Source organism: Idiotropiscis lumnitzeri, chromosome 12, assembly GCF_059441095.1.
Source record: "Idiotropiscis lumnitzeri isolate Australia: NSW breed Sydney's pygmy pipehorse chromosome 12, RoL_Ilum_1.0, whole genome shotgun sequence".
Classification (NCBI taxonomy): Eukaryota; Metazoa; Chordata; class Actinopteri; order Syngnathiformes; family Syngnathidae; genus Idiotropiscis; species Idiotropiscis lumnitzeri.
Genome location: NC_142402.1, coordinates 18143467 through 18166557, shown reverse-complemented (window position 1 = coordinate 18166557; position 23091 = coordinate 18143467). Strand labels below are relative to the sequence as shown.

The following is a 23091-nucleotide window of genomic DNA, read 5'->3' as shown; positions in this document are numbered from 1 at the left end:
ATTTGTTGAACCACCATTGCATCGTTGAGAGCAAAAATGCAAAACTTTAGAATGGTCAATTTGTAAAAAGTCAACATATCAACATAGGCACTGATCAATATGATTGATTTGTTTTTAGAAAAAAAAAATACCATATTTGGCCATTGGAGGTTTAAGCCCACCCAATGGCAGCAAATTGGAACTTATGCAGCCATTGCATTCCAATAAGCTTTGTCCTGGCTTCAGTAGACATAAAAGGCACAGGAGGACATACTGTGGACAGATGGAAGAGAAAGGAAGTGACAAAGACAATAGCAGGATGTGCTGTGGAACTTGTTGCCCTGCCCGGTATGTCCGCATTATCTCACTCGAAGAAAATCTGGATCATTTTGAACATGTAATCATTTCATTTCAGGATAGAAGAAAATATCACATCAATGAAAACACAGTTTCTGAAGCTTAGAATCTACTTGGAAGCCTTGATTGAAACAGAGGTTTATCACACACCACTATAATGTAAAAAAAATGAATAAAAAAATTCAAGAAACATAGAGTGCTCTCAGCTCAAAAGCACTTGTACAAACACCGATATATCGAGACCACTGATTAGGGAAGTGTCCCGAGTTGACACCACTGTGACCAAGAACAACATGTGGCCTCTTTCAGCCTTCACATAAGGTCCACATTAGGCAGGGATTATTAAGGTGAAGAGGGCAGGGATGTACTCGAGGAGAGCCTCGGTTCCAGGCCATGGATTATTCACCCCTACCTATGTCAGCGTAGAGCTTTTGGATAGGTCCCATGACCAGGACCACTCGGCTGGGCCCACCGTCACTCTAAAAATTGGGAAAAGAGGACACGTGTGGGATAGATAGAATTTTTTTTTAAAACTCATGTTAAAGAATTATGTGCATTTAGTACTTTAAGGGAGGTTACATTTGGGCCCTTGCACATTTCCTGCAACCTGAGATATTCCTCAAACCTGGCTACTTCCCAGAGTAACTTGCCTACACAGCAGTTAAACTAACACAACTAAATCCTTTTTCCTTCCCCAAACTCCCTCCCTCTCGACTTGAAAAAAAAACAGCCCCCACGCCCTTTTCCTCTCAAAAATAATACACACCTACTCCTCCTCCATTTCCTTCGTCCTTCATTTTCATTTGTCAGCACACGCACACACACATGAACCCGCCCGGGCACTGAAGTTATCCATTTAAAGAATTCCGAACTAGGCGAGCAGTAGGACGAATTAGTTTTGCTGTCACACTTGGAATGTAGAATGGAGGGACCATTAAATGACTTTAGAGGCTTTCAGGAAAATAGGTTTAGCTTTAGTCAATCAGCGCGGCCACGTCCAATCACGTCACTCCTCCTCTCTGTCTCCGTCCGATTCCTCCGGTTCAGGCCAGACGCTCAGCCAATGGGAAGCCGAGAACGTGAAGCGTGTCATCCAATCCGGAGTCAGTTGCTATGTTGAAGGAAGAATCGATATAGTGGATAGTGGAATTTTTTTTTTTACCTCCCCGTTTTATTACCTCACAATATGGATGGCTCATAGCGCAAGAGAGGAAGAAGCGTTGTTGCTAACCTGTCCAAGCAACGAGTAAACTAAAGACACGCTTCCGAATCTACTTCTATAACAGCACATGGCATAGTTATACACTTGACAATTGTTTCAGTTTGGCAACAGCTTGTATATTACGTGTTAAGCACAAACAAGTGTTTTTTTAAACAACTGCCTTTTCATTTTAGTTACATTATGCAGGTTTACAAATTATTTAAAATACGCTTTTTTATCTTAAAGTGTCCTTTTAAAAGAAAACAAGCAACTGCTCAAAAATATTTCTTCAATTCTTTGTTTATTTAATTAGTCAAATTTGGTCCACTGGAATGATAGTCCTAATAGTAGAAAATAATTTTAAAAATAATTATCAACAATAATATAACAAGGCATGAATCAGATAATTATAGCCTACCAATAACATGTAACACTTAATTTCTATATATACCTTGTGGTCCGGTTTAGATAATGGATGGATGAATGTTAACATTTACCAACGATCACTTCTACAACATTCCATGGAAAATCACCAAGTCCCATCAATGGGGAGCTACTTTTAAAACAGACTCGTGAGCTACTCATGGAACCCTTGGGGGCTACAAGGTGCCAGTGGGCACCATTTTACTTGTTAAAGTATGCTTTCAAAACAACAACAAAACTTTTTTTAAAAAGACTGGTAACAGTAGAAGTGCCGATTGCACTAATTTATTTCCGTACAAGTAAATACAGACTCCGATACTGTATGCACTTCAGTAGAAAGTCAAAAATTATTCGATTTTGTCTTGACAGTTTGAGTGGTTAGCACATCTGCCTCACGTTTCTGAGCATCCTCCCATATTCCCAAAAGCTTAAAGCTGTATGCTTTGGACCACCGCCTTTTGGAGCTTCACATCACAATGATTAAAGGTGACACTAATTCAGATACCAGGGACTCATTTAGCACTGCCAATTCATTCAATCTCAATCGGCTCATTATATTGCGTTTGCCCACCAAGCTTATCTGTTGTCGTTACTTTACATTCCAGCTATCTCGTAAGCAAAATATCCTCATCGCTGTGTGACAAGCTAAAGCCACATGAGCGAAGGTCCATACAAGACAGCGTGAAAGGGAAGACACAACGACAAGCTTGTCTGGAACTAAAAACAAATACGCAATTCAAGGGCTTGCACTAGGCCCCATGGTTTTCCTCAGAATGCCCGTTCTTCGTTTTCCAAGGCGTTTTGGACAATTCTACGCTTCCAACATTGCGGGGAGAGTTTGTGGAAGGTCCCTCCCTGTCCTTTTCCAGGATGAGTATGTGCTGACTCCACTGTGACAAAACAACCGACGTAAAGACGTGGTCGGATCACTTTGGTTTAGGAGAACTTGATTGGTCGTCACAGAGCCCAGAGACCGTGCGCCAGGCTCTCTTGTCCGACCTCGGTGACCTTTGACCTTTTGAATGAATGGACAAACATTCCCACAATATATAATTGTACTCTGAAAAGAAGCGGTTACAGCTGCAGAGAAGGGACCCAATAAATATATAAAAAATATATAAATAATTCTTATACTAAAACTTATCAATTTTAATGAACTTTTTAATCAAAACTGGTACATAGAAAACTTCTTACAATTGACTTCAGTACACACAAAAAAAAAGAGTTTTAAGCATGCAAGAATCTGTCAACTGATCTGTTCGCTAAAGTTAAGCTTTGAAATTGATTAGGAAAAAGTTTAAGAGGGGGTGTCCATGGTCCAGTATCACAGGACTGTCAGTTGGAAGTACACTCATTCATTTCTTTCATTTGCGAGCTTATTTGCAATCGGCGCTTGTTGCAGCAACAATTAGTCCCTACAAAACAGTCTATGAGCCTAATTGTACGACTAAAACCTTACAGCATGTAATTACATTTCAACAAACTCTAATCTATTATCTGTTCCTATAAAAGCAAATCTCATGATGTTTTCATTCCTGGTGGTCTCGCCAGAGGCTGCACGGATCCAACAGAAAGCCAGACACGCTGCATTTTTATAAAGAATGATAATTATGGTGACCGCTTTCCATAGAATGGCCTTCACACTATTTCTTTTTTTCCTCCAACCTCATGAGATTTAGCGAGCAAGTCTGTCTTTTCCACGTCATCACATTAGCGATCACATGGTGACGGTGACAAAAAAAACTGTGGAAATAATGAATGCACCCATGACAAGCAAAAAAAAAATATGTTGCAAAGTGAAAAAATGGGGGAGTTCTGTTAACTTAAAAAAAGCAACATTTTGAAATGTAAATATTCAGTTGGATGGATCACGTTCACAATCACACTTGCTTTCATTCACTTTGTTTTAAATGAAAACTTGCTTCTCCAAATATAAAAAAAAAAGAAAAACCAATGAAAAAACACACACAAACAATGAAAGTCACTGGTAACGCCAGAATTATTTATGAGCATTTTTTTTCCCGCTTAATGAGTATGAACGTGTTTTTTTGTTTTTGTTTTATCCCTATTAGTGTTTTTACTTTGTATTTTACTCTGTACAGTGTCCTTGAGTGTCCTGAAAGGCACTTCCAAATTGAATTTTGTATGATGATTATTATTATTTATTTATTTATTTATTTATTTATTTATTTATTTATTTATTTATTTATTTATTTTATATATATATATATATATATATATATATATATATATATATAATTTTTTTTTTTTATATAATTTTAAACCTAAAAGTGTTTTAAAGATATTATGTCAAACATACAGAACGCATGCATGTTCTTTGGCTACAGTCTATTACATCTCTTGTTGATTGAAAGAAGCCTTGCGGCACATTACACAGAAACAAATAATATGATTAAAACATCCTGCATCTCAACTTTGTCATTCACACTCAGTTGAAGGCTGATTACAGGATGGAAGAGGCGTTCGTCTTTTAACATTTTCTGATGAGCAGCGAAACCAGAAGGACACTTAGACCAACCCCTCAAGCCAATATCGTTTAATTAAATCCGCAAAATGGCGTAAAATAAAAATACAGCAGGCTACATCCTGTCACGGGGAAAACTGCTAACCAATGCTCAAAGTCAATTAGAGCCTAATAATCATAAACCCGACTATAACAACTGACACAACATAATCACATGTTTTAAATTTTTACATTTGACACTCTGACTGGGAGCACGGAGACACTCAAGTGGGCTTTTACATCTCTCCATTTTCTATGGCCCATGGGATGAATAAACGTTTCTGAATTTGAATCTGAATAGCGCTTGTTCTTATTAGGGCCACGAGTGAGATGGAATTCAGCGTATTCCAAATGACTTGGGGCAAGAGGCAGCTTACACCCGGGACTGGTCATTATACTGTATAATTAAAGGATAAACTAATAATTAAAGGTGCAACAACTTTCAAATTCCAATTGTTGACATGTTTGGCAAAATTGTTCATTAGAACACCACAAATTTTGAGTGCCTGGGCAATAACCACACAAGGGGAGAATATATCCATGATTTTTTGAAAGAGGTCAATTAAGATCAGCAAAATTGGATATGTGTGAATTTTATTTCATGAAAGCCTGACAGTGCATTGCATGATGAACCTAGTGATTAGAACAGATATCACGGTGTCTACCACAAAGTACAAAGACACTTCTAAAACAAAAACCTCTCAAGCATACAGTAAGAAGTAGGTACAGTAAATGCAACTAGCCATTAGCACTAATTACGTAAATACAAAAAGCCTGTGGGCGTGGTCAGGTCTGCTGCAGAAGAGCTTATTATAGTTAAATTGAATGCCAGGAATGTCCAAAATAAACACCGAGGAAAAAATATTTCAACATAAAACACAAGGACGGATTCTTTTGGGGTGTTGTCAATGATTATACTTAACACACTTTTAATCATTTGTTACCGAAGTCGTACACTTTTGTTTAAGCGCAATACTGCCACCTGGCTTTGTATTTTATACAGCCCAAATCGAGTGCAAAAGCACAATAGAACAGAGAAAATGGTAATTTACAGATCAAAACCAAACTAGTTATTTACAAAAAAATACAATAATGTATTTAGGATTCGACACAACGGACGAATGCTGCCATACCAGCAGATAGCTCCTAAACGATTGATTAGTTGTGACTGGGGATTGACTCCTAGACCAGAGTAATCGATTCTAACCGAATACAAAAAAAAGTGGAGTGTAGGAAGTTATCAGCAACATCGTCATAAACAAATTTATGGGTGAGTGCAAATTGTTTGTGAATCATAGATTTGGTTTGAGAGCTTCGTTGTTTTTAACAGATTAGCAGTCGCATCACAGGTCAGTGTCATATTTTGATCATGGCGAGCGATTTATTAGCATGCTAACAGCTTTGCCAAGTGGGTCCTTATAGTTGATGTATAAATCAGGTAGCGATTGCAAAATAATTCCAAGTGGTTGTCTTCGACTGAATTATTATATTTAAACATTAAAGAATCCGTGCAAATTGTACAAAATGTTTTTTTGGGCGAATTAGCCCAACAAAATCAGGCATCCGTATTATCGGATATTTGTATTTGCTTTCGTGTTCAAGTCATCTCCTTCTGTTTCTGTTTGTGTTATGTAGAGACAAAGGTTTGTGAATAATGGCCCCCATGGTAAGCTGCCTCAGCTGTCATGTCCTCCAGCAAAGGTTTGTCAACATGGGATGGTGATGGTGATGCTGCAACTGTTATGGCATCCCAGGCTTCTGAGCAGGCTCTCTTGGGGTCAGACCGCTACGCAAGGCTCATCTTGGCCCAGTTGAACAAAATGAGGCTCCGCACAGATTTCTGTGATGTGCGGCTGAGGGTCGGTGGCAGAGTTTTCAAAGTTCACCGGCTGGTGCTCGCTGCCAGCAGCCCATACTTTTCCGCTCTTTTCTCCGGGGGGATGAGTGAGGCAGATAAAGAAGAGGTGGAGATTCTGGGAGTAGATACTAAAGTCTTTGAGGTTTTGCTGGATTTTGTTTATACAGGTATTTGTCCAGTCTGAGATACACGTGATTAAGTTCTGCAAAAAAACAAAAACAGACAGTTTATCTAATGCAAATGTGTTCTCTTTCCCATCAGGCACTATTAATGTGACAATAGAGAATGTTCAAGAACTGATGTTGGCAGCAGATATGCTGCAGTTGAATGAGGTGGTCTCCATCTGTGGTGAGTTTCTCAAGGGTCACATGGATCCATCCAATTGTGTGGGCATCTTTCAGTTCCTGGAGCAGATTGCCTGCATGGAATTACTGGAGTTTTCCGAGAACTATATCCATGTTCACTTTCTGGAGGTATGAAACAATTATTTTGGTTTATTTCTCAACACCTCACAGTATGACTGATATTGTTCGCCCAGTTGTGTCCATCACAATTCAGAGGCTCCATTTAACAAATTATAAGTATTTTCCAAAGTTCAGCAAAAAATATGTATTCCTTTTGGGAAAAATTATTTTAGCCACTCTGTATTATCGTGCTCATTTTGTAAACCTCCGCAATCATTTGCGTCACATTAGGTTTGCATTGGTGACGAGTTCAGCGGCCTCTCGAAGGATCAGATTGTAAAGCTTCTAAGAAGCGAAGAGCTGAGAATTGAGGATGAGTACCAGGTGTTCACTGTGGCCATGGAGTGGGTTCTACAAGATGTGGCTAAGCGAAAAAAATATGTGGTTGAGGTGTTGGAACCAGTGCGCTTCCCTTTACTTTCCCCACAGAGGCTGTTGAAGTACATCGAGGGTGAGCAGACTTTTAATATTTGCAAGCAAGTTTTTACTTTTGTCTTTTCCGCTTCCTCTTTAAATTTTAAAACGGATTATGCCTCATGAAAACATTATTAGTAAATTGCTTATTTGATCTTTTAATCAAGGCATGACTGACTTCAGCCTGAGGGTGGCGCTGCAGACCCTTTTGAAGGAGTACATTGAGGTCACCAAATCTCCAAAAGACAAGACGCACACTCAACTACATCAAGTCAAGATGAGACCGAGAAGAAAAGCCAGGAAATACGTTTATGCTATTGGTACCGTTTTAAAATCTTTTTATTTATTTTTTTGTCTCTTATACTAAATTCAGTGAGGTGTTTTGTTCTAGCTTTGTACAAGATGAAGTCATATCACTTTTAAAAAAAAAAAAAATCTAAAGTGTGTGTTAAAGAAGGAAATTTTGAATTACTGGACTTTTGCTTATTTTATTTTGTTTTTAATTGCAGGAGGCTACACACGGTTACAAGGTGGTCGCTGGAGTGACAGCAGGGCGTTAAGTTGCGTGGAGCGCTTTGACACCTTCAGCCAGTACTGGACCACGGTTTCATCTTTGCATCAGGCTCGCAACGGCTTGGGGGTAGCAGTACTAGAGGGCATGATTTATGTAGTGGGAGGTGAGGAAGCTGACGCTATAAATGTCACATCATGGACACGATAAGTCTTCATTTTTGTTTTCCTTCACCAGGAGAGAAAGATTCAATGATTTTTGACTGCACGGAGAGATACGATCCGGTGGCGAAACAGTGGGCTGCTGTGGCGTCTCTGAATTTCCCTCGCTGTGGAGTTGGCGTCTGCTCATGCTATGGAGCGCTGTACGCGCTCGGTAAATATCACGACATTATTGTTGGGCTTACTACTAATGATGTCAACAAAATAAGGAGGAAGACTTTGATTTGGTTCCAGGTGTGTTATGTACAACACAAAATATTAGGACTCGACTGATATGGATTTTTGAGGCGAATGTCATTTTTTGGCAGAAAAATATAAAAATGCGCGTTTTTTTTTTTTCTCTCTCTCAATGCATTTCAATGGGTGTCAATTATCTGATTTTGGCTATACATGGGGCGACCTGGTCCGGTTCTTGTTTTATTTTTTTAATTCTTCATCAAGACTGCACTATGTCCAAATTGACCATTTTTTTTAAACAATCATAATGAAATCCTTTGCATTTAATGCTTTCCCTTATAGGTGGATGGATTGGCTCTGAGATTGGAACCACAATGGAACGTTACGACCCGGAAGACAATAAGTGGGAGGTCATCGGCAACATGGCAGTTCCCCGCTATTATTTTGGTTGCTGCGAGCTACAAGGTGTGTATATGTCTTTGCTCATGTCAACTTTTTACAACATGAAGACCATGACATTCATTTACCATCAAGACAAGATTTGAACATTTCTCCAATGACGTCATTATTTCTCATCTCAGGTTTCATATACGTGATTGGGGGAATCAGCGATGAAGGCACAGAGCTGCGCTCAGCCGAGGCATACGATCCCATCACCCATCGCTGGACCGCCTTGCCTGTTATGCTCACACGGCGAGCGTATGTGGGAGTGGCCTGCCTCAACAACTGTATTTACGCAGTGGGCGGTCGGAATGAGGCCGTGGGTGCTTTGGAGACGGTGGAAAAATATTGTCCAGAGCAGGTCACCTCTCAACACCACTTGATTCATAGACATAATGTGCCAAATTCCTAAAAATTCAACAAAGGTTAATTGATGAATAGTTCACACTAGTGATGGGAAAATGAAGCTTCAAATTTGCTTCATGAAGCAGTTGTTGTATTTTTGAGTCCTCTAGAGGGCACTGTTGGTTTAAATAAAGGGTTTAAAAAACGGCAAGTCAATGAGCTTTCCGGCCAATGTTGAACCGAGAGTGCCATCTACAGGAGTCCAAAAATACTACAACTGGTTCATGAAGCAGATTTGAAGCTTCGTTTACCCATCACTAGTTCACACCGGTGTGCGTCTGTTTTTTCCAGGAGAAGTGGTTGGAAGTGGCCCCCATGTCCACAGCGCGAGCTGGAGCGTCAGTGTCAGCTGTTAACGGGTTGTTGTACGCCGTCGGAGGAAGGGCCGCCAGTAGGACCTTCTCAGCCCCCGTGACAATCGACTCTGTGGAGATCTACGACCCCCACCTGGACACCTGGACCGAAGTCGGCAACATGATCGCCAGTCGCTGTGATGGCGGCCTGGCCGTGCTCTGATCGCCGGGAATTTTCCACTCGTGACTCTTTGGGAACCCGCATCAAAGGAAAAGCTGCACCTTACGCCTGTTCCACGTCGCTGCATATTATTTATTCGTACATGTAATTGATGTTAATTTCTTGAGTTACTGCTGATGTGATGGAAAAGTGCCCCGACTGTTTCTGCCGAAATCGCTCCACCCTCAATGGTTTTAACTTGCCCCAATTGACCACATGCTTCATCTTTTGTTTGTTTGAAAACAATCTTTATCTCATTCTTTTTTTTTTTTTGTTCATCATGGACTTTTTTTATTTTTTTTTTCGTTCATGCCTGTGAGGACTGTGCATTGTTTTGGGATCAGATATGTAACCACTTCTTGTTAATTTTTTTCTCACTCTCTTAAAAATCATCGACAGCGTGTGCGGTGCTATCAAACCATTTGAGCCGATTTATCGATGAGAGAGAAGGACACTCATTTGCAAAGCCTGCGCGGTTACTACTGGATTCTTTTCATACTGATGGATAAAACTAATTTGTTTGCATTCACTCAATGTTTTTTTTTTTTTTTTTTTTACACTTTGGGTCAAACAAACCAAGCTTCAATCCACCATAGTTGCCCCCTACCAATCCTAATACAAGTACAGCATTGCTGTAAAAAAAAAAATAAGAAAAAAGGTTGATTGCTTTTCAGTGAAATAAACTTCCTGTTGTGCATTTTAGGATTTCTGGTGATGGTCATAACGAATGCTTTGACAATGTTTGCATGCAAATGTCCTTTTGTGTCGATCAATTGGAAACATTTAATGTTTAATCAGTGACCTTTTTTAGCTTCTTCTCAGCGCAGAGCTTCTTTAAGATCAGCGTCGCAACCAGTGAGAAGGTAGCAACCAGAGTGAGGACAGTTCTCATGGCTTTGAACCAGGCTGGGTATCCGGGTAGCAGTGTCAGGTCATAATGTAAAGACAGTCCTAGTCCCATTATGACCACCATGGTACCCTCGACCACATTGTCCCTGCAGAGCAGAGCCAGCCAGGCCAGAAGTGATGGAACCACGCTATTGCCCAAGTTCATCCAGTCAGGTTGAGCGGGACTACCATCAGGAATGGCAAACCCCCAGCGGGCACCTCCGAGGAAGGATACTATGCAAGCGCCGTACAGCATTTGAGCATACGCCACTTCTGGGTAGAAGGACTGAGTGGTCGCCATGAGGAGAGGGGCAGTTACAAATGGGATGAGCCCAGAGAAACCAAGGTACAGTGCTGCTTTGGGAGCCTGAGTCAAGGCCGTCAAACTGAAAGGTTCTTTGGTGTCCTTTTTGTCGGAATGGCAGAGGCGTGAGCCAGCCCAGTTGATAGGTTTGATGCACCTCAGCTTGTTGGTTGAAGCCAGTTTGGATGGGATCAACAACGGAGAGACCAGTTGAACATGTGTTGGGTTTGATCCGCTGTCTATCCATCGAGAATGCCACACTGAAATCTGGGGATGCAGAATATTTTTATGCTACTAGGAATAAAAATTAGGGCTCGACCGATATGGATTTTTTTGGCAGAAAAAAAATACTGATTACCCATAAATTGGCTGATTAATTACATTTATAGTGCATGAAATAAGAATAAAAAAAAATCTCCCCCAATTTCGGCATTCAACGGCCTGGTCCCTATTCCCTGGGGGGCAACTCTAAATATATTGTTAAAAAAAAACGAACTTTCCTTTTCGTTTCCCAGAATGCATTGCATGACAATGCATTTAAGTAATAAAGTTACAAGGCGATCCATTATCCGATCTGCTCACGAGGGTCGCGGGCATTCGGGAGCCTATCCCAGCCGACTTCGGCCATTAATCCAAAAATGTTCCCAGGGGTTGTGTGTCATATTTAACAAGTTTATGTTTAATTTAGGTTGCACTATGTTCTTATTCTATTATTGTTTTATTTTCTTAAACAAACTGTGTCTTCAGGTTATGAGTAGAATAGTGACATACCGGTCAAACGCTTGCACAACTTGCATTGCTCACCTCAGCATCGACTGTAAAAATTTAATTTTTGCCTTGTTTGAATGGCAGCTTTGTAAAATGACCCCACCAACAATTTTCTTTATATATAAATTCACGCATAAAGGGTTATGGTATACATTAAATGTAAAAAATAATGAGACCATTATTACTTGTGTACAACTATTGTTTCGAGTAAATACAATTAAGGGGGAAACAATTGGCAACTATCGCCCAATGTTTGAAGAGACACAATTGGCCGATTTAATTGGTCCGGCCCTTGTAAAAATATAATAACTTTCTGAGCCACTGCCTTAATAGAAAAATATGAATCCAATTGCTTTGTTTTGTTTTACATTGACTCACCTTATTGAGACATCTACGAGGTGCAACTCCAAACATTTTGAATCTAAAAGATAGACATTATATGTTAAGACGTATAAAAAGAATGCACGTACAGTTCACGGTATTAAATTTATATAATCGGAATTTCAAGTCAACAACTTTTGAACTTAATGCAAGGTCAAGCAATCGTTTAGCAACAATCCGCTTGCGAAATGAAGAGCTTAAACGTTCTGTTGAATGTATCATTTGTTAAATTCAAAACACGAACACTCATTTGTCGATATTGACGTTTTGCCTAGCTTGACCGGGGGTCGTAGTCACCATGATTTTGTATCGGTGTTTGATTAATTCCTATTTCTCTGTATTTCACAAAGACAAAGAACATTCGTGTTTACGATAGCTTACCTTCTTATGAAATCGAGTCGGTTCATTTCAGACTTGATCGAATGCGACCTTGCTATGAAATCGTCCTGTTTTTTTTTCTCACCAACCAAACGAGGCAAGTTCTGCTATCGACTACTTTGCCTGTCTATGGCGGGGGAGGTTTTATGTGCCGTTCAAGAGTGCAAATGCTTACGTTGACCAAATATCCCCACAGTGTCCCAGAAATGTTGAAAATTAAATGTATGTCGTGTTGTATGAAATAATCGTTTGTACACGAATGTTCGAGGCGTTTTAAAGTCCATTCATTCATTTTCCAAAATGGCAACTCCAAGCGGTTAAAAGCGTACCTCACAGAGTGGAACCTCATCCAGTTGCACAATGACGTTGACTTCTTGAACGCAACCTTATTGAGTGTTCGAATTCCCCCCCTCCTGCAGGTGCCAGCGCAAGTGGTAAGCGCACAGAAAACCCAAACAAACATCAATAGCTACTCAACCACGGCGTTATACTCGCACCGGAGTGCCGTTTCGTCGTGATCCGACTACTTCGTGTAGCCTCGAATCCATCAAAAGGCTATTTTGCTTGGGAGAAGGTACGCGGAATTGCCTGGGCAACATTGCAAGTTAGCTCGCTAGCATTTAGCAAGCTGATGAATGTGTGCTGCTGCTGCTAAGGTAGCCATTTTGAAAGTGTGTTGTTCCAACGATGCCAGCACTATTTACCTTTTCTGTACGTTCGTGACAACTGTGAAAATGGGCTTTTTGCACGGCTTTGGTTTTGCGTAACGTCTTAACTTGTTAGCCGTGCGGGGAGTTGGGCCGTGGAAGCGTGAGAGCTCAGTGAATGACACCTCACAGTTTTCGGGTTCAGTTAACAGGCTAGGTAACAGCAGCTATTAGCTAACACTTGCTACGCGAATGTTCACGTAGCTAAGTGTACAAATGAGTTAGCGACCGAGTTAATGTCGATTTTAGAGCACCGTCCGGCTGTGATTGGCTTTGATTAAGTTTGGACATAAAAATGGCTTTTTGTCAGAATTTCACCTTTGAACATTTAGGAACTTGTGAGCGCGGTTGAAACGTGTGCTCTGCGTGTTTAATTGGTCCCCTGAAGAGCAAGAGGGCACGTTTGTTTGTTTTCCTACAATGGTAACGTTTCACTTAACAACATTTGTACTTCGACTGCGAATCCTGCGGTGGAACATCGCTGCTGTCCGTAGTAGCTTGTGCGCGTCGCAAACTCATTGATGTTAAGCTATTACGTAACAGTTCAGTGCGAGTGCAATGCTGTTTGCACCGAGCTTGTTTCGGTTTAATGTTAAAACTGTGCTTTAATGCAAATGCGAACGAAAGTCGAGGAGGGTTCAATATTTCAGTCAGAATTACGGCCGTGTTGTGCTCCCACCGTGGGACAAGTGAGGAAGTGCCGGGGATATTTTTTTTTCTTTGCATTGGTATTAATATTTTATTAAAAGCCGCCACACATTTCGGCTTTCGTTTGTGTGAAGGCTGCAAAAGCAACTGAGTGTTTGGTTTCGATTCGAAGTATATCTATCATTGATTACCGTATTTCCAGTTTGGTGGCCAATTTATGTTTACTTGGTCTCCTGTAATAGGATAAGTAGTTTGTTTTGCAGCCTCATCGTCATATCTTTCTCAAACGAACCGAATATTCCCCTACAATAAGTTCATTTTAATCTATTTGGACAATTAATTCAACTTAAGTTGGTATTTGTGATTGATGACTGGGTTGTTTTCTGATTGATGTCTTTGATTTGCAGGTGCAGCCCCTTTGCAGAATCAACTGTACACCAGGAAGTAATCAGAAAACTCTTCAAGACAAAAGGCCCTTCTCAAACAAGGAAAACATTTTGTACCCATTTAGGGTTTTTGAGTTTTTTTCCCAAGAAGGTTTAAAGATTTTTGTGGTTGTTGACAAGACTGCTTGATATACGGGAGCTTTTTTTTTTTTTTTTAAATCATTTTTGGGAGCTTGCATTTCTATGAAATCAGAGTTTCCCCAGATTTTCTCTTCCAGAAAACTGCAAGTAGCTAAATGGGCATTCTACAAATGTGAAAGCAAATCAGGCGACGATAAAGACCTCTTCATTATGAATCACCCATCCAGCTGTCTGTTTCACTAACCACCGAGAAAAATGACGGCAATGTAGCTAACGCGGGTTTTGTTATTCTTCATTGTCATGTGACTTTGAATTAGGGAGCATCATTTCCTTCCAGCTCTGGCAGTCTTTTCACCACATTAATGAGGTGAGCCGTGGGTTTTCCTACAAAAAGACTGTCCCTGAACTCCTTTTCTTTTCTGCATGCATTTCATTTGATTCTAAAATGATTCGGTAAAAGTTGCGTTGATGCCAATACCTACTGGCCCACAGCGTGGCAGGACAACACTCGTTTCGTTCTCCCCGACTCGGTGTCAGAGTGGAACTGCGACACAAACTGCTGTCCATGTGCATGGGCAAAGATCTTCGGCACCAGTGGAACAAATGACCCCCTCATCAATATAATCTTTTTGCCGTTTGACGTGTGCTCATGTTTCACGAGTCACGACTAAATCATTGAACCGTGTCACCCGGGACGGGATTGGCTCAGGAGCAACTTGGGGAATCCTGTTCCTCTGAGACTACTGCACTTGTGTGTTTGGAAATCCATCCCCTTCCTTGTTTGGCCAGTTTTCCGGCGCACCGATTCCGGCGGATTCCTGCAACCCTTTGACCCATCTCCCAGTGTTCCACCCTGGACGAAGCGATCTGCCTCTTGGGAAAGGGGCTGCGCTGTCCTGGCAGAGGTTTAGAGGGGTAGTGTTTGTGCCGCTGCCCGTCTGAGGAACAGAGGCCAGACGGACGAAGGGAGGAGGCTGAGGACTTCAGAGCCATTGACTCTGGGGTAACCATTGCATTCTACCCTGACATGACCAAACTGTTCGAATGACATTCCTAATGGCCGTCCGTCTCTTTTGTCAGATCCTGGCCATGAGGTTTGATGCCTCAATCCACTGACCAGAAACACTGGACCTAAATGGCGCAGCATGACTTCGTCCCTGCCTGGCTTAACTTCTCCACACCCCAGCCTGCCAAGGTTTGCGCGGTCGCGTTAACACGTGCATGCGAGACTCGAGTGAAGCCGCCAGGGCGTCAAACCTCACTTTAGACGGCGTGCGTGCGTGCCACGTGACATTGCAGTCGGCCCAAGTCGCATAGACGACGTGAGCCAGCACGAACGACGCTAAGATGTGGCGTCGTCTTTTCGTCAAGGGAAGTGCAAAACACCTCGTTAAATGGCAAGTCGCGGGTCGTTGGGGAAATTTGTTGCAGTTGTCAAATGAAGTTGAGCGGCTGTCGCGCGTCGCGGTCGAGTTGTTTTAATTGTGCAGTGGTTGTGGTTATGCTGTTCGATTTTGTCAGGACGTTTCCCAGCTGGGTCACTTGACTGTAAAATGCATTTAAAACGGAGTGTATGTGCGTTTTTATCCCCAGTTTTAACCAAATGTTAAATATGTTGTGGAAATCTGTGCGCTTGTATTTACTCGTACAACTCTGACATCATAGCTCACACATTTGTGCTCATTTACAACTGCAGAATTATGATCATCTGTTGCCAACTGGTGGATGACACTTGATTAATCTTGAGAATCCCCCCCCCCCATTGACGACATCTACTGTACTTGTTTTTTTTTTTTTTGTCGCATCCTCCAGTCCCCTGCTGCCACCCTCGATAAACAAGGCGAGCCCCACCATCACAGAGAAGGCAGAAATGCTGTGAGCCGCCGCCGCCACAACTCTTCCGATGGCTTCTTCAACAATGGCTCGTTGCGTCCTCCAACAGGTACCAATAGTCAAGAAAAAAATTCGTAGATCGGTACTGGAACGCTTGCGATCGCACTGTACCGATGCATCGGAGTAAAGAGAATCGGTTGCTGTGGACGAGGGGGGCACCGGTTTTATTTGCTGCCGTTTGTCGAACGAACGCAAAGTTACGTTTTGGTGTGTTTTGCTTGAACATTGTTGACATTTTGCTGCCAGATTTTGGTGATGTTGCTATCGATTCATGTTTGCTGATATTGACGCTTTTCTTTGTGTGCCGGTCACATTCAACCCGAGTATTTCAGAACAGTACTCGAGATTCTAGACTGTTGAAAATTATATTTCCTTCTAGCTGGCACTTATATTGTGGATTATTGAGAATTATGGCAGTGAGGTTGCAGTGACTGGATTGAAAGATAGTGAGAAACAACAAATTCACAGATGTAGACGTTGCCCGGCCGGGAGGGATTTTTTTAATACATTTTTTTTTATGCCGGTTTGGATATTTGGCAGAATAACATTCAGATAACTGATTAATGGTTTGTCGGTCCATCTTTGATAATGCACGGACTCTCTATACTAAGCGGCCGATTGTAAAAACCGCGAGTCAACCCCAAACTACAACAACCTCTATTTCCTGCTACAACCTAACCCAAACCGCGCGCAGGCGTCATGAGCTATTCCTAATGTGGAAATAAATGCGAAATTAATAACATTTTATTTTTACCATATCGTGGAAAAGTCATTGTTTTCCTGAACGGTTTGCCGCGTTTTTGATGCAAGACACCTTGCCCAAGTGACACGATTCAGATTTGTATTTTTTCCCTCTTCTCTTACGTGGCCTTTGTTTCATGGCAGCATAAAAACATTGCTTGGAATTAGATCTACTCAGATTGCCATCACGTCTCTTTTAAGGGTTGCTAAAAAATGCAGTTCTTATTGGATGTCTGCCAACGCGACAACTCGAACGGCGGCTACTCGGATCAGATGCGCAGCGCTCAAGCCATCAACGCGAGCTTCATGTTATCGAAATGTACCGATCAGTGATGTCTGCTCTCATGACACAAATACACATTTTTTTTCCTAGAAGACCAGCTGGGGAATCAAAGATTATCATTTAGAGGCATATTGATCATTAACAAAGTCACGTTTATTAATGTTTTATTCTTTGGGTCAGTTTAACCTCCGCATAGTGATTAGAATTCAAATTGTTGTCCTGGTTTGTGTCTCATACTTTATTTGTCGACTATTTAAATTAAATGAACAAAACAAAACAAAAAAAACATCCTCAGCTACCCTGTATATCCAAAACACTTTTTATAAGACTTTCTTGACAGTCTTGAATGACCTGAAATTGAAAATAGCTTTATTTTTAGTCTTTTGATCTATTTATATTTTTTCAAACTAAGTCTTTGTGCTATCTAAAGCGTTTGGAATGAAGGATTTTAAATCTAAAGCATAACGTCAAAGGAACATGGAACCGTATGAGAGAACCTTCTTGCATCGTACCGGATTTCTTCATGCTAACGCTAACACAAATTTAAAAGGGCCACAAAGAATTGTTCCAATGAGTCCGTTAATTGAGGTCGGTCAGGCCGCGTGCGAGAATACAAAATTTGCTTTTCCTGCACCGGCGCTAACAAAGTAACAAATGAAAAGAAATTGTCGCTGCAGTTTTACGTTCTTAAAATAAACAATGCTAAAAGTCCAACTTAATTGTAGCTGTCATGTCCTCTTTGTTTGTTTTGCTTGTGTCCGTCATTTCAGTCGCACGCTCTTTCCTCATTTCTGCATCTGAGAATAGCTTATTGTGCTTACTCAAAATCCAGGCCACTCTTCGGGAGCACTTTGTTGCTTGTTGTTGCATCATAGATGTGACTGCTCAAATCTTGCTTGCAGCTTGATGTGACAATTTTGCGTGCATTTGTTTTTTTATTTTTTTGTTAGTCTGGCCTCTGAATTCTCAGGCAATGTCTCAACAAACAAACACGTTTTGTCTCAAATTGAAAATGCCCGTCGTGGCAAAAGTCTCCTGGCATAATTAATAAGATCATGGGGGTCTTATACTGATGGCTTTCAGGGAGAATGATTGCAAATGTTTCAGTCTATTCTTATTTGACTTGCTGAATTTCTGTGTCCACTTTGATTTGATTTGGGAAGCGTCATTTTTTTGTATAATCCCGTTGACGTGTCGTCATTCTTGCACTGCCGTGAAAATGAAAGTGAAAACTGTAGCAGTGAACTCTGAGTGACCCCGTAAGAGGTTATCTGTGTATTGTTGGCATGGAAACAAGCCCAATGTCTCATCATCCATTTTTCCCCCCACTATAACTGTGATAGGAAATGAAATTATAATTGTTTATTTTTAAGGTGATGGGTGGCAGCAGCCCTCGCTACTTCTGAGACATGACTCTGTGGACTCGGGGGTGGCCAAAGGAGGGCACAGCGGCTTAGCGGGGGGCTCATGTTGGAAGGACACACCCAGCTGGCATGGAGCTCCGCGGGGCGCCCAGGACGGCCACCACCATCACCACCACCATCACCACCAAGGACGCCACCCTAAACGGGGAGGCGGCGACAGGGACAGGCAGGGAGGGCACCGGCAGCGCAACGGCAACTTCCATCCCCGTAAAGGCACCTCATACCAGGACAAGTTTCCCAATGAAGAACGCAAAGACAATAAAGATGACAAGCTGAAGTTTGTGGAAGAGGACTTTGTGAGTAGCATCACTGGAATTTGTTTTATACGACTTTTCGGACGATTCCTCAGCGAGGAGGCTCACTGTAAACAACTCGTGATCTGATTGGCTCTCGCAGCTGTCTATCAAATCTGATAGCCCATTGATTTTGACCAAACAGATCCCCGCACGATTGTATCCGAAGGCCTCGGACGAAGAGTGCGTGCTACTGGTATTGTGAAATCTGCCTGGCAACACGAGCTATCTGAATTCTGATTGGATAAAAACTCTCACCTAAAAATACAAAACTTGGATATAATATGACATCAATGTGAAGAATATGATCATGATTTCTTGATTCTTGATCGCCCGCCACTGCTGAGAATTCTTCCATGTGAAAGTCCTACCTTTTCTATTAGAGTGCCGGAATTTTCTCCACAACAGTCAATTGTTCTGCTTCTTTTATAGCCTTCCCTCAACCCTGAAACAACTGGAAAGCCCGGGACTCAGATGAGAGCCGTTGCTCCCCACGCTGGAGTGTGGGGTAAGGGCGCCGAGTCCATTAGCAGTCGGATACTTTTCTGCTACATGCGCTTTGTTGGTTTCTAAACGTTGCCTGGATTTCCTCCACCCCGCCTCCCAGAAAATCCTCCGAGTGGCAAGCAGATGGTGTCCAAGATGTTGGTTATCAAGAAGGTTTCCAAGGAGGACCCCAGCACTGCCTTCTCGGCGGGCTTCGCCAGTGCCGGCAGCTTGCCAGCGAATGGCGCGAAAGCTCCCATCACAGGTTCCAGCGTCTACAAGAATCTGGTCCCAAAGCCTGCTGTGGCCCCCACCAAAGTACAAATGACTGCCGTGTGTCACAAGTCCTCTGGGACGGTTTACAACTAACCCGTTTATTTATGTATTCCTTTTGAAGAGCACCCAGTGGAAATCCGGCACTAGGGAGATCGCCATGTCTGGCCGCGATTCCGTCTTTCCCAACCCCGTCTCTGCGGCCAAACCCAGCACCCCGGTCAGTGCACCACAGCACAACACCCCGAAAGAGGTGAGCTTTCGTAGTTGCGCGACTCAAACTGCAATTTAATATGCGTCAGGGCAAAAAAATACTTGCCTCCTGGCACCTGCAGATTTGTATATTCACATGTTTCATAAGCCTACTTTAGGATGACTTTTTAGGGTTTTAAAAAATATATATATAAACTATTTCCCTGTACTTTCAATGGCTTTCAATTTTATACGTAGATTTTTGCTATTAGCAGGCCGGTCTGGTCGCCCGGGATTCAATTTGTCTCTAGATAAGTTCAGGGTTTAAGAAATGCACTCTTCATGTTTACATATCACATATTTGTTTGCTTTATTGTTGTACTCTGACTTATGACTTTCTGACTCATGTTTACATCACACTTGTTTGCTAGAATTTTCTGAAGTTGTCGTCGCAAACGCACAAGTCAATCATTTTGCCTTTATTCTAGCGTAAGGCCAAGACCTTTATGTATAATAAATCTGTTTTACAGTAGTACAGATTAATTCATTGCTTGTGTGTTTTTTTTTTTGTTTTTTGTTTTTTAAATACATGGGAAGAGGACCGTTAAAAAAAATCACAAATGGAATTGCAATATTGAGAATAAACAAACACAATTAGAAACTCATTAAGTCCTAATACACATCTATATTATCTCAAGTTGTTATTAAGATGAGGTGGCTGCTCACGTTTTGTTTTTTTTTGTTCTGGTGGCAAATACGTTCACCGTGACAACCTCAAAAAGGATAATGATGCGGCGAGTTTTGGATCAGAAAGGGCTGTCAAGAGTGAACCCGATGGCTTTTGGTGTCACCATCTCTGCAGCATCCCTCCAGCACGACTCCTCCCATAGACATCGCCCCGTCAAGGCTGAAGCTGATGCGCCGCGGTCCGGACCGAAAGAGCGAGTTCCTGCGAGCTCTGAAGGACGAAGGCACCGGAGAGCTGACGACAAGCAGCAGCCCTGGAACATCAGGAGAGGTCAGTCGTGCAGTTTATGTAAAAAGTCTACACGCCGCTGTCCAAATGTTTGAGCTCATTTTTTTTTTTAATGGAGCTTTTCCATTCCGATTGGTTGATTTTGTTTCCTTCTAATTGGAACATAAAACCTGCTAATGCCTGAATTGTACAATGACTAATATGAATATTGTAGCCCCTCGGAAATCCTGACATGCCGGCTTTGTTGGTGTTTTACGGTGATGTGATTGTGTCCAGGGGGAGAGCAGCACCCCCGAGCCCAAAGCCTACAGCGAAGACGTCTGCCATGAGAACGGGCTGTCGTACTCCCTCAGCGACTCTGACACAGAACACCTGTCCAGCTCCTTGGAGGCTGAGCACAGGTATGACAACGCGCCCACACATGCACACGCACTTTGGAAAAAAGTTAGTGAGCGTAGTGGGTTTTTTTGTAACGAAAAAGGCATATTTTGTCATGATAGTCATCTTACGATAAGTTTAATATTTGCTTTTTTTTTTTAAAGAATTTAAAAAAATAAGGAAAAGATGCTTGTGTTCTCTAAAAGTAGGACTATATTCTCCCACCCCAAAAAATGCTGCTTTTTTGTATGAAAATAGTCTATTAGTAGTATTTTTAATAATAGTCTATTAAAACAATCTAATTGTCTAACCCTATAAATGACATTTGTTTAGAATATATACATGATCTGATCCAAGGTTGAAATAATTTTGAATTTTTCAAATCCAATCTTTTCATTTTGATGAAGAGGAAGTTTTTTTTAATGCTCCAATTAATTTATTTTCATTAGTTGTGGTTTTATTTATTTATTTGTTTTTCATATACAGAATATTTTTTGGGTGCAAGATTTAAAAATAAAAGTCAATAAGTATTGTGTAATAAAGTAAACTTCAATTTGACCTTCCCTCTTCTGTAGTAAATACATTTAAAATTAACCCTGAAATCTCATATTTCGTTTTAATAGACAGACATTTTAATATTTAACTAATGTTGGTTTTCAGTTTTCTTTTTTTTTTTTAAAGATTTTCGTTAGTACTTAAATTTCTTGACTAAAACAATTTTTTCGTTGTCATTCATTAGTTTTCGTTACCCATAATGACTTTGATTTCAATCAGGAATGTCAGCTAGAAAAAAAAAAATCAATTTGGAGCAACATGTTTGTGCAGGTTGCTGAAGGCCATGGGCTGGCAGGAGTACCCCGAAAACGACGACAACTTCCTGCCTCTGACCGAAGACGAACTGAGAGAGTTCCAAACGAAAACCGAGCAGGTGAGCGACGGCCCCTTTGATCGCTGCAGCGTGAAAACATCAAACGTGAGCTCACTCGCTTGTGCGTCGGTGTCGTCCGAGCAGCTGAAGCGCAACGGCCTGCAGAAGAACGGCATTCTCCCGAGGGCGCGCGGCGTCACCCTCCACTTCACCCCCTGGAGGAGTGTGGCGGAGGCACATGTGGAGGAGGGCTCCGAGTCGGAAACCAGTAGCAGCAGCCAGACCTCTGACGACGACGACTGCATCAAATCCTAACGTGGCTTTACGGAACAAAAAAAAAAAAGAAACGAGAAACAACGCAACAGCCAACACATCTCAGCAAGCCACCCACCCTCCTTTCTCTCTCTCATTTTTTTTTTTCTTTTTTTTTTAGAGCACCATTTTGAATTTTTGATTATTTTTTTGTTGTTCTTGCACAAGGGAAAAACCAATCATATCCCAGTGAAGGGGGAGATTTCTGCTCTGCCAGACGTCGTTTTCCCTGCGTTTCCTCCTTCACTGCAGTCCTGCTCTCTGACCCTGCCTCCCCTCCTCTTTCTTCCTCGCTTTGTGGAACTGAAGTGTTCATCGAGAAAAAGGGCAATGAATGCACACTTGATTCTGCTTTAAACAGACTAACTCATTTCATTGATGATGCTGATGACACATTATTAATGATATTAATAAAATTGGTTCCTGACAAGCTGATGTTTAAAGCCGCTGACTGATGTTTTGAGTCGGATGGATTTAGTCCAAGTTCTTCCTCATCAATGACTGAAAAATGTTTTGTTTTATTTTTCTATTCATACTGGCCCGGTTAGACCAGCCACAGTCGTTTGGTAACAGAGGATGCACCATCCACTATGAAGAGAGTGTGCCGAAAAATGTGATTGCCATGTTTTGTGAAATAGTCATCCATCTGAGTTGCTGTTGTTTTTTTAACCCCTTTATTTAAACCAACAGTGCCACCTAGAGGACTCAAAAATACAACAACTGGTTCATGAAGCAAATTTGAAGCTTCTATAAGCAGGGTACACCCTGAACTGGTTGCCAGCCAATCGCAGGGCACGTGAAGACGAACAATCTTCTGCGCTCACAATCACACCTAGAGACAATTTGGAGTGTTCGCCAACCATGCATGTCTTTGGAATGTGGG

At 41.6% G+C, this 23091-nt stretch overlaps 3 protein-coding genes across 3 annotated transcripts; 2 read left to right on the top strand and 1 right to left on the bottom strand.

Moving 5' to 3' along the window:
- The first annotated feature begins 5602 nt into the window (after positions 1 to 5602).
- Positions 5603 to 10185, top strand: ipp (intracisternal A particle-promoted polypeptide). Its single transcript, XM_088311503.1, has 10 exons — positions 5603 to 5754; positions 6120 to 6509; positions 6604 to 6815; positions 7038 to 7257; positions 7388 to 7540; positions 7730 to 7897; positions 7969 to 8106; positions 8472 to 8594; positions 8711 to 8931; positions 9267 to 10185. The coding sequence occupies exons 2-10, from the start codon at positions 6170 to 6172 to the stop codon at positions 9489 to 9491; spliced, it is 1800 nt and encodes a 599-aa protein (XP_088167629.1). The 5' UTR covers positions 5603 to 5754; positions 6120 to 6169; the 3' UTR covers positions 9492 to 10185.
- Positions 9960 to 12332, bottom strand: LOC148326333 (transmembrane protein 69-like). The gene is made up of 3 exons (XM_088311505.1): positions 12211 to 12332; positions 11827 to 11869; positions 9960 to 10947 (listed from the first exon to the last, which is right to left on the bottom strand). Exons 1-3 carry the CDS (start codon positions 12234 to 12236, stop codon positions 10279 to 10281), a joined length of 738 nt encoding a protein of 245 aa, XP_088167631.1. The 5' UTR covers positions 12237 to 12332; the 3' UTR covers positions 9960 to 10278.
- Positions 12333 to 12633: 301 nt separating this feature from the next.
- gpbp1l1 (GC-rich promoter binding protein 1-like 1) lies at positions 12634 to 22643 on the top strand. The gene is made up of 12 exons (XM_088311842.1): positions 12634 to 12781; positions 13970 to 15092; positions 15170 to 15284; positions 15902 to 16031; positions 18380 to 18726; positions 19156 to 19231; positions 19331 to 19527; positions 19607 to 19735; positions 20537 to 20692; positions 20927 to 21051; positions 21854 to 21956; positions 22041 to 22643. The coding sequence occupies exons 3-12, from the start codon at positions 15225 to 15227 to the stop codon at positions 22209 to 22211; spliced, it is 1494 nt and encodes a 497-aa protein (XP_088167968.1). The 5' UTR covers positions 12634 to 12781; positions 13970 to 15092; positions 15170 to 15224; the 3' UTR covers positions 22212 to 22643.
- The last annotated feature ends 448 nt before the right edge of the window (positions 22644 to 23091 follow it).

Bases quoted from the DNA above. Each gene is read 5' to 3' on its own strand.
- ipp (XM_088311503.1), top strand. From the start codon at position 6,170: ATGTCCTCCAGCAAAGGTTTGTCAACATGGGATGGTGATGGTGATGCT. The intron at 7,541-7,729 runs GTACCGTTTTAA...TTTTAATTGCAG, and splicing joins GAAATACGTTTATGCTATTG to GAGGCTACACACGGTTACAA. The intron at 8,932-9,266 runs GTCACCTCTCAA...TGTTTTTTCCAG, and splicing joins AAAAATATTGTCCAGAGCAG to GAGAAGTGGTTGGAAGTGGC.
- LOC148326333 (XM_088311505.1), bottom strand. From the start codon at position 12,236: ATGAACCGACTCGATTTCATAAGAAG. The intron at 11,870-12,210 runs GTAAGCTATCGT...TCTATCTTTTAG, and splicing joins CGACTCGATTTCATAAGAAG to ATTCAAAATGTTTGGAGTTG. The intron at 10,948-11,826 runs GTGAGTCAATGT...CTGCATCCCCAG, and splicing joins CTCGTAGATGTCTCAATAAG to ATTTCAGTGTGGCATTCTCG.
- gpbp1l1 (XM_088311842.1), top strand. From the start codon at position 15,225: ATGGCGCAGCATGACTTCGTCCCTGCCTGGCTTAACTTCTCCACACCC. The intron at 19,736-20,536 runs GTGAGCTTTCGT...CCATCTCTGCAG, and splicing joins AGCACAACACCCCGAAAGAG to CATCCCTCCAGCACGACTCC. The intron at 21,957-22,040 runs GTGAGCGACGGC...TCGTCCGAGCAG, and splicing joins TCCAAACGAAAACCGAGCAG to CTGAAGCGCAACGGCCTGCA.